The sequence below is a fragment of the Bubalus bubalis genome, chromosome 8 (genome assembly GCF_019923935.1).
Source record: "Bubalus bubalis isolate 160015118507 breed Murrah chromosome 8, NDDB_SH_1, whole genome shotgun sequence".
In the NCBI taxonomy this organism is placed as follows: domain Eukaryota; kingdom Metazoa; phylum Chordata; class Mammalia; order Artiodactyla; family Bovidae; genus Bubalus; species Bubalus bubalis.
Window position 1 is genome coordinate 102,835,115 of NC_059164.1, and position 14,104 is coordinate 102,849,218.

General features: G+C 45.7%; 1 protein-coding gene and 1 long non-coding RNA gene across 7 annotated transcripts in view; one reads left to right on the forward strand and one right to left on the reverse strand.

Annotated features, from left to right (window-relative positions):
- TBXAS1 (thromboxane A synthase 1) overlaps positions 1-14,104 on the forward strand; it is a 173,922-nt gene that overhangs the window by 65,815 nt on the left and 94,003 nt on the right. For all 4 annotated transcript variants that reach the window (XM_006078778.4, XM_006078775.4, XM_006078777.4 and 1 more), the window contains exon 4: positions 13,643-13,739. In XM_006078778.4, the coding sequence (XP_006078840.3) occupies positions 13,643-13,739 (97 nt within the window). The remainder of the gene's footprint in view (positions 1-13,642; positions 13,740-14,104) is intronic.
- LOC123334815 overlaps positions 1-14,104 on the reverse strand; it is a 111,526-nt gene that overhangs the window by 10,087 nt on the left and 87,335 nt on the right. The window lies entirely within an intron of this gene.

Sequence of the window (14,104 nt, forward strand, 5' to 3'; positions counted from 1 at the left end):
TAGACTGCACAAAAAGTGCTCGGGAACTATTTGCTGAATAACCAAAGGAATCTCCACTGAATATGCGCCTTTCAGGACAAATTTGTCCCCAAGAAAACCTCAAACTGGAAGGTCTTAGGTTTTGGTGATTTTGGTAATTAGTATTATTTCCCTGGAACATAATGAAAGGACTTGGGGGAAGTCCTTCATCCTAAAGTCAAGCGTTTGGGTGGCAGCATCTGTAATCTTTCCCCATCTGTGACTTATGAGCCATCCATCCAGGAATTAGCCCATAAAATACAGAATTGATTTAATCCCACATCAGACCATCTTGGGACCCATATGATAAGGTGAAGGACAGACTCTTATGATGCACTCCACTGGGCTGGGCTCTGCTCTCAGATCATTGGTTTCTCTCCCCAGGGAAACCTTTTCTCTAGCCCTACTCTTAGGGGTCTGCCTAAGGTGACAGAAAGAGCACTGGATTGGGAAGCAGAGCTGGGTCTGGTCTGAGCTCAGCCCTTCCCAGCTGTGGGACTAGAATGAGTGACTTCACCATCATCCTCACTTTTAACAGATACCCGAGCACCTGTCTGCCTCCCAGGCTGATGTGAAACCAAAGGAACTATCAGTGGTCTCCACCAGCACAGCCCCCACCCCCACAGGGAGTAGGGATCCTGACCATGATGCCTCAGCCCCTCAGGGTGGGCTTTCAAATGTCCTCTTGCAGCCACCTGCCATCCCAGAGGGGTGCCCACTGCAGGAGCCCTAGCTAACTCTGGGGTGAATTTCCCCAGTTCTGCATGTGGATATTCTCTGGCCTCTCATGCCTCCTGCTGCACAGGGGCTGCTCCAGGGCGATGGCCTGTGTTCAAATGCTGCCCACCCAATCATCTCACCTCTTGCAACCTCTGTTTTCCTAGCTATGAAATGGGGGTGTTTGGCTAGAATGATCATTGTCAAGCTTCCTTCTGTTCCTGAAATACTATGATCTGTGCTTTAATTTCCATCCCCTCACTGCCCCACCTCTTATTTTTCCCCAGCTGTGTCTAAAATTCTTTGGCCATTAAATTCTCCTTTCTTGACAGTTCCACATCTGGGCTTTCTAATAATACCTAGCCCAAGACAGCACATTCCTCGGGTGGCATGGAGTTCCAGGCCACAATGTCTTTTCAGGGCTCATTCTAGCTCTTGCCAAGCCCCTCAATTCATATTCTGAGTTCACACATCATTGAGGGAGAGGAGATTTTGCTACATACTATCACACAAATATATGTCCTGCACATATTCTATGTAATAGTAGGCATATGCCCGCACGCGCACACACACACACACACTTCCTTTTGATGCTTGCAAATCTACACACTTGGGCATAACCGTGTGGGCGCAAATATTCTGGGACAGCCAAATGACTATTTTAATGTTTCTTTGTCCCTGCGGTGCCATCTAACTATTTATTTAGTAGCTTGACGCTGTTTGCATCAACAACTTTGCCTTATAGGCTCTTCTTCATGTTTATGATTCTTACTGTGAAAAAAATTGCTTGCCTAACATCTGTTCTGAATTTGTTTTTTCTTCCTTTTTATTTATCTGTTCCCTAGTGAATTAAATTTGCACCAAGGACAGTAACTCGAATTGGAAACTTCAGTGTCCTTCAGGATTTCTGTACACTTCAATACATCTCTTAATTACTCTTTTTTTATTGTTATGAGATATACATATATATTCATGCTCACACGGGCAGATTGGTTTGTAGCTTACCTCTGCCTGTCCCCCTCTGGGGAATAAGTTTTATTAACTGAATAAATTAAATGGGCGGGTGTATCCAATAGAGTAGAGAGGTTTATCATTATAGGTTTGCTTCAGATAATTTTCCCCCATTGCTGCCCAATTCCCTCCTTTAGCCACAGCTCTGTTTGGGAGAAAGCTTGACTAGAGCTTGACGCAGCCACAATTCACCAAGAACTAGAAGGGCCCTTTGTCTTCCAGGCCCACTTATGTGAACTCAGATCCGATTCCTTATTAAGCCCCTGTTCTCACTACTTAGAAACCCACACAGGGACCACGCAAGCATGTTCACAGCGGTAGAAGGTCCCTAACGAAGAGTAATGAGACCTGCTTTTCCACCCGATATCTCTGCCAGGTGAATAGACTGTGACCCCCAAGACTCAAGGACCTGGCCCCATGTCACCCAGTTCTAATTCCAAATGCAATGCCCTCTCTACCATCAGATCCTCACTCATTTGGGGAGGGCTCTCCGTTCCTCCCCTCTTTCTGAGCTTTCCCACACTCACTTCAGTCTGTGTCTATGTGTCTAAGACTGACAAGACGGTACCCCCACATCTGAAGAACTAGCTCCCTCTTGGCCCCACCCCAGACATCATCCACTCAACAGATAATTTGGTTTCCGTGGAGTGTCTATCCCTGGGCTGATGGTGGTGGGAGAAACTGCTCCACTCTTCTCACAAAAGTATCACTCATATCTCTTTTCCTGAAGAAAATCTGGCACCTAATTTAGAAGAGAAACACAGACCTGGGCTAAGTCATGCAAGAATGCTGGGTAACGAGGGACTGAATATGCCACATTGAACAGACAACCTGAAGCCAGGAATTGGGTAGAATCACGGGCCAGTGAAAGCAGAGAAGGCTTCCAGGAGGAGGCAGTAGTCAAGTACAGTCTGGAATAATGGGGAGATGAGGAGGAGAAAAGAACAATAGTCTACCCAGTGAGAACAGTCAGAGAAGGACCTTAGGGTGGGATGGTGGGAGGAGGGGTAGCTGATGGCTAGAGATGGAGATACAGAAAGGGCGGCCAGTTGCTGTTAGGTGACCCTGAAGGGATGCGGAAGGCTCTCTGCTGACCGCACTCTCTGCTGGAGCAAGATCTCAGTGCCAACACATCAGGAAATCCCTGATGCAAACGAGATCTCTGTCAGAGCCGTTGGCTTGCAACAGGAGCCTGGCTCACCATGGTGACCCCACACACAGCCAGACATGGGATGACCACAAAGATTAGCGCTCAGGTGAAGAAGCCAGTAGGGTGGACACAAAGGTGATGCCCCTGCCAAGCAGTAGAAGAGAAAGACAAAGTTAGCCACACATTTCAGAGGGATGGGGACCAGTGACTTCAAGAACACAAGATAAAGGCCAATAAAGAGAAATGAGGTTCAAGTTTGGCTTCAATCTGCCAGTAGCAGGAACTGAGAACCCGGGAGAATAAGAAGTGATTTCTTAGAACTAGAAAGGCAGCCACAGAATCGTCTTCCCAGTTACCTGTTGGTACGAGGTGCTCTGCCAGCTTCTCGGGGATGAAAGACAAACAAGACAGAGCTTTGTCCTCAAAGAACTCACAGAGTAGTGAGGAGACTGTCAAGGAAGCCCAAGAAATAAAACAGTGAGATGCAAATCAATAGATGAATGGACAAGATGACATGGAAACTATGGAAAATGAAGGGTCCGAGAAGACTCCACAGAAGAAGCGACAGTTGACCTGACTGTCAGAAAGGTTTTTCAGATAAGATGCAGATCAGGGCTTCAGAGCACCAATCATGTGCAAAGGAACGGAAACATAGAGAAGCAGTGCAAAAAAGGGAACCGCAAATAACAGTTTCATAGCAGCAATGTATGGTTACAGTTCCCAAACTGTGCGCTAAGGCACCCAAAGGTGCCATAGATAATTCACAGGGGCTTCCTGGGATATCTTCAATGTTCATGGTGAACACAGCGACATCTGTGGGTCATGATGAGAACTACTTTCAGGGCAATATGTGCATTCTTTTTTCAAATGTTGTCTTAGTTGTTAGAACATGTGTTGTTGTTGCTGTTCAGTCACTCAGTTGTGTCCCACTCTTTGCGACCCCGTGGACCTCAGAACGCCAGGCTTTCCTGTCCTTCACTATCTCCTGGAGTTTGCTCAAACTCATGTCCATTGAGTCAATAATGCCATCCAACCATCTCGTCCTCTGCCGTCCCCTTCTCCTTCTGCCCTCTATCTTTCCCAGCATCAGGGTCTTTTCCAATGTCAGCTCTTTGAATCAGGTGGCCAAAGTATTGGGGTTTCAGCTTCAGCATGAGTCCTTCCAATGAATATTCAGGGTTGATTTCCTTTAGGATTGACTGGTTTGATCTCTTTGCTGTTCAAGGGGCTCTCAAGAGTCTTCTCTAGCACCACAGTTTGAAAATCAATTCTTTGGTGCTCAGCTTTCTTTATGGTCCAACTCTCACATCCATACATGACTACTGGAAAAACCATAGCTTTGACTAGATAGACCTTTGTCGGCAAAGTGATGTCTCTGCCTTTTAATACACTGTCTAAGTTTGTCATAGCTTTCCTCCCAAAGAGCAAGCGTCTATTAATTTCATGGCTTCAGTCACCGTCCACAGTGATTTTTGAGCCCAAGAAAATAAAATTTGTCACTGTTTCCACTTTTTCCCCTTCTGTTTGCCATGAAGTGAAGGGACAGGATGCCATGATCTTCATTTTTTTAATGCTGAGTTTGAAGCCAGCTTTTTTACTCTCCTAGGTGGAAGAGGAGTGGGACAAGGAGAGAGTTCCTACAGGGTTCCTCATTGCAGTTAAGAAGCTTGGACTTTTTTGCTTCAAACATTAGAAAGTCATAAGAGGTTTGCTGGTAGTGGGATAGCATGGTCAGTTTCTGTTTCACAAAGGTAGACTTGGCCTTGATGGGGCTGTTGGTCTGGGACCAGCAATCCGTATAGGGAGCTACTTCAGTGTCCTAGTGAGAGAGATGGGCCTGGGCTTGGGGGCTTAAGAGGTTGGGCCTACATATAGCCTGCTCCACTAACATTACAGAACTCCTATAATACATTCAACCCTGTAATACAAATGTTAGACCTCAATGTTAGAAAAAGACCAGATCCTTGCATTTAAACCACTCACAACCAAGTAAAAATGTAGCCAAGAAAAGAGCTACAGTTAGTGGAGTACTGCTAGAAGTTAACCTGGCAAGATAGAAAGAGAAGATTGATCCCGGGAGGCAGGGGACCGGCATGTGCAAAGGCCCCCGTGGATGTGAGAGGTGATGGAGCGTATCAGGAAGAAAGGTTGATCATTGGTGCTGGCTCTTGAGTGGTGGGCAATAGGGAGGGATGAGGCCAGAAGCAAGGCAGGGGCCAGGCTGTGAAGGACGTTTGCACAATGTGCTCAGGAATCCCAAAGTCTTTCGTGGAGACAAACCACTGAAGGAGCTACAATCAGATTGGCTTTTTTTTTTTTTTTGACTGCAAGAGGCACACAGCATTTTAAGTTCCCTGACCGGGGATCGAACCCAAGTCCCCTGCAGTGGAAACGCAGTCTTAACCCCTGGACCACCAGGCAAATCCCCAGACTTGCATTTTACAAAGCCCTGGTGGATAAACAGAATCAGGGCCCATGTGCAGATAAGCAGCTGGTCAGGAAGACAAGTCAGAGGGGTGGAGGCATACATCTGAGTGCAAGGTCCAATGTCCAGCTGGGAAGCGAAGAGCCAGAGAGTCCACCAGCATCTGAGGGCAGGAGAGGAGAGCCGATCCGGCTCCAAGTATCGCAGAGAGGGAAAAGGCTGACTCAGTCCTTGTGGCTCCGAGGGGCTCTGTGAGGTCAGGATCCACCCCTGGGCACCAGCACCCCGAGGTTTCCCTGGGCAGGTAACGCATACCCTGATCTGAGCAGTAGGAAGTAGCCAGAAGAAAGCAGCTCCCAACTCCAGGGACCTATGTCTATCACTGGCTCCTCAAGAAAAGCGTCCCCAGCAACTTGAGTGGGCTCCGCCTTTCTGCTAACTCAAGCCTGCCTTGTTCTAATGACAGATTCAGGTTGCTAATGAGAAAGGGCAGGATGCTCCCCTGAGCCAAGCTGGGAAGGAGCCGCAGGACTGTGAGCCCATAGTTTCTCTGCAGGACTGTGGGCCGCCCAGCCCGCCCAGGGCCCTCTCCCAGCCTTGGATGGCTACTTAGCTCCCTTGGAACATTTTAGAGACTGATCACTCACGTGGGATCTCCAGCACTCAACGCCCACCCTTCCCCACTGAGCTGCACACCACCTTCTCATCCATAGTCCGGGTCAGAGGTCAGACTGAAGGCCAGGATGACAGTTACCCTATTAGCCTCCTCAACCTGCTGGGACGTGGCCCTGACACCGAGGCAAGGAGTCATCTGATGCTCACTGTTTAGCAGTCGTCAGATGCTAGAGGCCTGCATCTTTGGAAAAGACCCTGATGCTGGGAAAGATTGAGGGCCTGAGGAGAGGGGATGACAGAGGATGAGACGGTTGGATGGCATCACTGATTCAAGGGGACATGAGTTTGAGCAAACTCAGGGAGATGGTGAAGGACAGGGAAGCCGGGCAGGCTGCTGTCCATGGGGTCACAGAGAGGTGGACACGACTGAGCGACTGAACACCAACAAAAGAGGCCCCCATCAGTTCTTCAGTCTCTACCTGGAAACCTGAAGTCTCCGGAAGCGCATTCAGGTTCTTTGTGCTAAAGCGAGGGAAGGGAGTGGCATGTCACCTGACCCGTTTCTCACCCAGCTTCTTCACTGCCTACAAAGTGACACCAGCAGGCACCCAACCCACCCCCATGAGCAGGGGCCTCCACGCCTGATTGGGAGGTTATCATGGGCAGCATTTGCCTAAAACCTTACTACAGACAAAGCATTCTCTTGTTTCTCATCTGACCCCCATAACAGCCTCTTTATCCAGGAAATTGGCTCAGGGAGGTTGTGGTTTGCTCAAGGTGACACAGCTGTTAAATCACAAGGACACGGCCTTGAACCTGAGTTCTGGCAGCTGCGCCACGGCCGACACCCACCTCAGCTCTTGACAAGACAAACCTCTTTTTTTTTTCTTATTACAAAAGCACTCACTGTAAACTAGTGGAACATTAAAGAGATTTGTTTGTTATTCAGTCGCTAAGTCATGTCAGACTCTTTTTGTGACCCCACGGACTGTAGCCCACCAGGCTCCTCTGTCCATGGGATCCTCCAGCTGAGAAAACTGGAGTGGGTTGGCATGCCCTCCTCCAGGGGATCTTCCTGACTCAGGGACTGATCCTGTGTTTCTTGCATTGGCCGGCAGATTCTTTATCACTGCACCACCTGAGAAGCCCCTATTAAAGATACACAATGTGAAAAGTAGAAGTCCCCATGATATGCACCGTTAGCTAATACATCTTCCTCCAGAGTTTTTCCAGGAATACTGTTAACATACGTGAGCCTAGTGCCGGACAGTTTGTGCTCAATATGTGCTTGTTGAACGAGCTAACCATCAAATGGACTATTATTTATTTCCACAACTGTATGTACTATTTCCCAATGTGCTTTTCCATTTAGCTGTTGACTTAGACATCTTTTCATACTGATGATTGTAGGTACCTCCAGATCAACCACCCTTTATAGCTCAGCCACCCTAGCAGGGGCAGGCCTTCTAGAACAGACCCAGGCAGCCCACAGGCTAAAAGCAGCACTCCACCAGGCCTCTATTCCCAGAAGGCAATTGTGAACTATTTTATTGAACCAACTGGTCAGTTTTTTTTAAAAAAAATAAGAAAACAACTAATTAAACAAGTCAAACAAGTATTATTTTTGTCTGCACAATACTTCACTGATTTGCCTAAATTTTCTTCTCCACCAGGTGCTTCAGAGTTGAGCAAGAACATTCTTATGTGCCTAAATAAGTATAAATGAGTAACTGGCTAAGAATTTTTTGCCCCCTCAAGTGATGATCCATACATTTCAATTAGAAGGGAGCAAGAAGTTACCTTCGTAATTGGGCTGGGGTGGAGGGTTGTTTCTGGGCCATTAAACAAGAAGCTGCTCTGACTTTCCACCTTTAAAAGACACAGTCTGCACAGCTAGAAGACTGGCTGTTCACACACCTGCTCGGCCTGGGGAAGGAGTGTCACTGGTATAGACGATGGCAAGGTCATGGCCATCATCTTGACATCATCATCGTCGTCATCATCGTCATGACGGCTCTGGCAGCCGTCAGATTGGAATCAAATCCCTATCTTGGGCAATTACTTAACATCGCTAACATCTCTTAACTTAACATCTCTTGTCAGTTTTCTATTCTGACAAGTGGGTATAGTAACTACCCCGTCCATTTCCTATGAGGATTAAATTAAATCCTACAGGCAGTGTACTCAGAACATGGCTGGTAGTAGTAAGCACTCAATAAACACTAACAATTGTGCTTATCAAAGATTCTGAGAAGGGTCTTCAAGTCATTCAAATACTTCACTGATTCCACTGTTAACAGGATGCGTTTTCAAGCCCTACAGTTGTTCAATTGCTAGGTCATGTCTGACCCTTCACAGCCTCATGAACTTTAGCATGTCAGGCTTCCCTGTCTTTTACCATCTGCTGGAGTTTGCTCAAACTAATTTCCATTGAATCAGTGATGCCATCCAACCATCTCATCCTCTGTCATCCCCTTCTCCTCCTGCCTTCAATGCTTCCTAGCATCAGGATCTTTTCCAATGAGTTGGCTCTTCACATCAGGTGGCCAAAGGATTGGAGCGTCAGCCTCAGCATCAGTCCTTCCAATGAATATTCAGGGTTGATTTCCTTTAGGACTGACTGGTTTGATCTCTATGCCCTATAGAAAGTAGACTTAAAATTCAAAGACCATTATTTAACTTCCTTTTTAACTCATAAGAACTACAGGATTTAAAGCAGAGTAAACTGCTGAGATTGTGTGGTTTTACTCCCACGTTTCAGGGGCAAGGAAGCTGAAATGCAGAATTTCCGGAGTCCACCTATAAGACTTGTATGCGTAAGCAGCGGTGCTGGGTGATCCTGGATCCTGACTCATGGCCCTAGGGCACGCGGCTTTGCAGTATTCCACCCCCTCAGGGCTTCTTGGTGGCTCAGATGGTAAAGAATCTGCCTGCAATGCAGGACACCCAGGTTCGATCCCTAGATTGGGAAGATCCCTGGAGAAGGGACTGGTTACCCACTCCAGTATTCTTGCCTGGAGAATCCCATGGACAGAGGAGCCTGGTGGGCTATAGTCCAAGAGGTCACGGAGAGTCAGATATGACTTTCACCCCACCTCAGGAGGCAGTAACATGTGGCCATACATTCATACCAGTGTACAAAACTGTAATCAGACCCTCTTTTATTTATTTATTTATCTATTGGTCTTTGTTGGGTCTTAGTTGTGGCAATGGCACCCCACTCCAGTACTCTTGCCTGGAGAATCCTATGGACGGAGGAGCCTGGTAGGCTGCAGCCCATGGGGTCGTGAAGAGTCGGACATGACTGAGCGACTTCACTTTCACTTTTCACTTTCATGCATTGGAGAAGGAAATGGCAACCCACTCCAGTGTTCTTGCCTGGAGAATCCCAGGGATGGGGGAGCCTGGTGGGCTGCCATCTGTGGGGTCGCACAGAGTCGGACACGACTGAAGCGACTTAGCAGCAGCAGCAGCAGCAGCAGTTGTGACATGCAGGATCTTCACTGAGGCATGCAGACCAGAGCATGGGGGCTCAGTAGTTCCAGTTCATGGGCTTAGTTGCCCCAAAGTATGTGGGATCTTAGTTTCCTTACCAAGGATCAAATGTATGTCCCCTGCATCGGAAGGCAGATTCTTAACTGCTGGACCACCAGGGAAGCCTCCGAGATCAGAGCCTCTTGGGGAAGTATGTTTTGAGAGGCAGAATGGCATTAGGTATTCACAAGGTTGAAAAGGAAAAGGAATACCTTGCAATATTTAGGACTTCTGGATTACAAATGATAGAAACCCAGCTCAAACACACTTAAAAGTGCAAGCTAATTTAAGCTTGAAAGATGCAAGGAACACTGCAGGAAGCATACCTTGACCTGGAGTTTGTGCCAGCATGTGGTACAAAGATGGCCACTGACTGTTCTGGGTTCATATATTCCTAGTTAAACACGTTCAGGAGAAAAGCAGAGCTTTCCTCAAGCAGCCTCCAAGTATACACTTACACATACACCCAGTGAAGGATTCTGACTGGTCCTGACTCAGTCATGCACCCACCCTGTGGACCAGTCACTGTTGTCAAGGAGATGAGATACCATAATCAGCCATGCCTGATGGTGAGTCCACCCCCGTGACCAGAAGGGCAGGTTCTGTCATCAACAGCTCCTCCAGAACTGGTGGAATGGGGGAGGGTGCTTCCTCAAGGAGGGCTGGGCAGACAAAAACAGGTCAGCCATCCAGACATCCAAAAGGAAAAACAAGCTTCCCTTAAATGTTTCTCTGATCAAGATCTTTCCAGGAGCTCCTCAAGCTACAGATGAGTGTTAGTATAAATATAAATCCATAAGATTACACAATTTACATGTAAAATGGGGCCAGTTTTCTCACGAGGTTCATAAACCAGCTCTGAAGCAATTCTAAAGAAATGGTGACAAAATTGTTTTTAGCATTAGCAACATTACTAGAAAAAAGCTCAAAGGCTCCCAAGGTGCTCCCTTGGAAGGACAACTTTCATTTGAATGTAGAAGTATTATTTTGGGTTTTTTTTCTTTGAAAATCCAGATTATATGGACATGAGTTTGAGTAGGCTCCTGGAGTTGGTGATGGACAGGGAAGCCTGGCATGCTGCAGTCCATGGGGTGGCAGTCAGACATGACTGAGCAACTGAACTGACTGATGTAAAATTATTTTGGTAATAACTAAATCAATACAAATGAATCGTTACCAAAATAGGTGTGCATCTCAATGTAAATGCTTTCCTTTTAGAACTAAGTGTTTAGGGAAATGAGAATCACAGCGTGAGCTTTAGTTAAATCTAAAGCAGGGTTTTTAACATGGGGTTTGTGGGTCCCCCAATCTGGTTACTGTCAATCAATTGTCAGTACTGGTTACTGGAGAGCTTATTAAAGTTAGAAGGGACTGGGTCCCATCCCAGAGATGCTGGTCAAGAGGTCAGGCATCACTACTTTTTGAATGCTTGGCCAGTGCTTTGACCAGTCCTTGAGGCTGAAACCATTGTCCTAGAATAGCATTTCTTGAATTGTGGGAGTAGTCTTTTACATCAGAATCCAGAGAGCCTGTTCAGATGTAGATTTCTGGGCGCCTCCCAGCCTACTAGATCTGCTCTGCGGAGGAGCAGAGCTGTGGCTATAGTTTAAGTGCCCAAATGACTTTTGAACATTTGAATTTTTTTTGAGATAATTATAGATTTACAGGAAGTTGCAAAAAGAAATGTACAAAAAGATCCTGTATACCCTTGACCCTGTTTCCTCCAATGGTTACCCCTTGCATAACTACAGTACATTATCAAAACCAGGAAATTAACATTGATACACTCCATAATGGGCTTCCCAGGTGGCTCAGTGGGTAAAGAATCAGCCTGCAATGCAAGAGACACAGGTTCAATCCCTGGGTCGGGAAGATTCCCTGGAGGAGGGCATGGTAACCCACTCCAGTATCCTTGCCTGGAGAATCCCAAGGACGAGGGAGGCTAGCAGGCTACAGTCCATAGGATCGCAGAGTCGGACACGACTGAAGCAACTGAGCACATACAGCATGATCCATAACACTTACTCAAATTTTATCAGACTTTCAAGCCTTCACGCGCGTGTGTGTGTGTGTATGTAGAATCCTCTGAAGTTTTATCAGATGTGTAGGTTTGTGTAATCACTACTGTACATTAAGATACAAAACCGGTCACCACAAGACTCTCCTGTGCTGCCTTTTACAGTCACACAACCCCATCACACCCCCCACATCCCTAGAGTTTAGAATCTACTCATCTCTTTTCCTTTAGAAACAACTAATCTCACTGCTGTTTCAAAAACATACAAATGAAATCATATAATATGTAACCTTCCTAGATTGGCTTTTTTCATTTCAGGTGTCAAAGAATCCCTCAAATTTCATTTTAAAATGCTGTGAATGGGAAATGTCTTAGGGAAATGTCCACAGTTTTTACCAGATTCTCAAAAAAATTCTATGACATGCCTCATAAAGTTTATAAAAGCATTGGTTCCTGGTTTTATTGGGTTATTTCTGGACTTCTTGGCTAAAATCAATAATAATAATAAAAAAAAACTAGTGAATATTTTTTCTTCTACCACATCTGTTGAATTCCTGTGTCCCAAAGATTTCTCTAACAGTTTGGGAAATATGATCACTCAGATGAATATTTCTGAGTGCCTGACATGTGCCAGACAAATATTATTTTTTCCCTAGTTAGTAAGAAGGGGAAGAGTTAAAACATTCAGGACACTTTTAGCTTATGAAAAGCTCTAAGTAACTAAGAAATCAGAGCAAACTTTGCTGCTTTCATGCCATGTGACTTGAACTGCTCTGCTCTTTACTGCTCTGAACTGGATGTGCCAGTGATCAAATAACATCCTGAAGAATAATCCTATACACTGAAAACATGGCATTATGCAGTGGGGCTACTTGTCATCTCTCTGGTTGGCTTTATACAGTTGCTAGCCAAGTGCTCATAGCTCCTCCAGGCATGCTTGTCCCTGGGCAATTGTCGAACTGATTCCTCTGCTTGCCATACCCTCACTCCCCTTTGCCACCCACCTATCTGGACTAATTCTTGCCCTTCCTTTGAAACTCACTTTAGGAAGTACCACCTCTAGGAAGGCTTCATTCCGTCTTCTCCAGGCTTTCAGTGGGCTGTGCCCAATGTCACCCAAACTTGCCAGATGTCACAGTGCATGGTGATTACTTAACCGCCACTGCTACCAGGTTCTGAGACCCAAGGCCATGACGGGGCCTTGCATGCTTTTATGCCCCTCTGAACTTCAATAAATAGCAAGATCTATTTAATAAATAAACAACAGTATGTCCTTAAACAGCTTCCCGTTGGCATTCATCACTGCTGACTGCCTGAGACTTTCCTCCATTTCTTTTTTTTTTTTTAAGATTTTTTTGATGTGGATCATTTTCAAAATCTTTATTGAATTTGTTACAATATTGCTTCTGCTTGATGTTTTGGGTTTTTGGCCCCAAGGCTTGTGTGATCTTAGCCTCCCCAACAAGGGATTGAACTCATATCCCCTGCATTGGAAGGCTAAGCCGTAACCACTAGGCCACTAGGGGAGTCCCTCTGTTTCTTCGTCAGTGTTGTAGCATCCCTTAAGCGCCTTCACATGTAGGTATATAGCACCCAGTTGTTCAGTCTTTCCCAGCAGGTTTCATCGTCCCTGGACTCTCATAGAGGTTTGTTAATACACTTTAGGCTTTTGCCCAAGGATCAGTATATACAAGTCACTGATCTTCTCTTGCTAGAATGTTTGTCTCCCCAATTTTGGAAAATAGGGACAACACTGACCTGTACCATTTTCCTTACTACTGGATCCTATAAATTCTTTATTATTGTGTTTAAACTTACAGATCTGTCTTTCCCATCAAGGGGGTGAGTTTCCTGGGGCTAAACACTGTCTCTTATTCATCCCAGAGTCTCCAGGGACTGGTACCAGGTGGGATTCCATAAATGTTTGTGGAATGAAGTTTGGTGTTAGGTCATCAGAGCTCTGCTGTTCCTCATGCTTAGCACATGTATTTCCTCATCTTCTCCACACCGTTACTCCCTATTTATCCTTGATCCCTGCTTCTAAGCCACTGTGAATTCTTTATGGAAAGGAGAAGAGAGCAGATAAATACAACATTTATCATTTTAAAGTAATTTTAAGGTAAACATTTTAAAGTAATTCTCTTATTCCTCCCAGGTACTATCTTGGTCGTCTGATGTTTATTGTTATCTCTGAGCCAGACATGATTGAGCAGGTGTTGGTTGAGAAGTTCAGTAACTTTACCAACAGAATGGTATGTAATTTTCTTTCTGCGTATGGATGGAGGGGGAATCCTTCTAAGATGCAAGGACCACACGTCACATCTAACAGAGACATGATTGGGTCTCTTACAGGGTTTAGATCAGTTCAACTCAAAACTGAGCTCCCCAGTGATTTTGAGTTTTCAAAAGAGATGGACTGTTACAAAAGAATAGCGTTTACATTTAAAAAATGCTTCAAGAAAGCGAAAGCTCAAGAGAAGTGGTAGCTGATAAAAATGCTGAAACCGGGAGGGTTTTTAAAGCTGTGTTCAAAGCTAGAGGAATCCAGAGAGCATAGGTCAAGCGTCTGAGGAAGACCAAGGAAGGTTAATAAATATCAGAGGGAAAGTAACGTTTC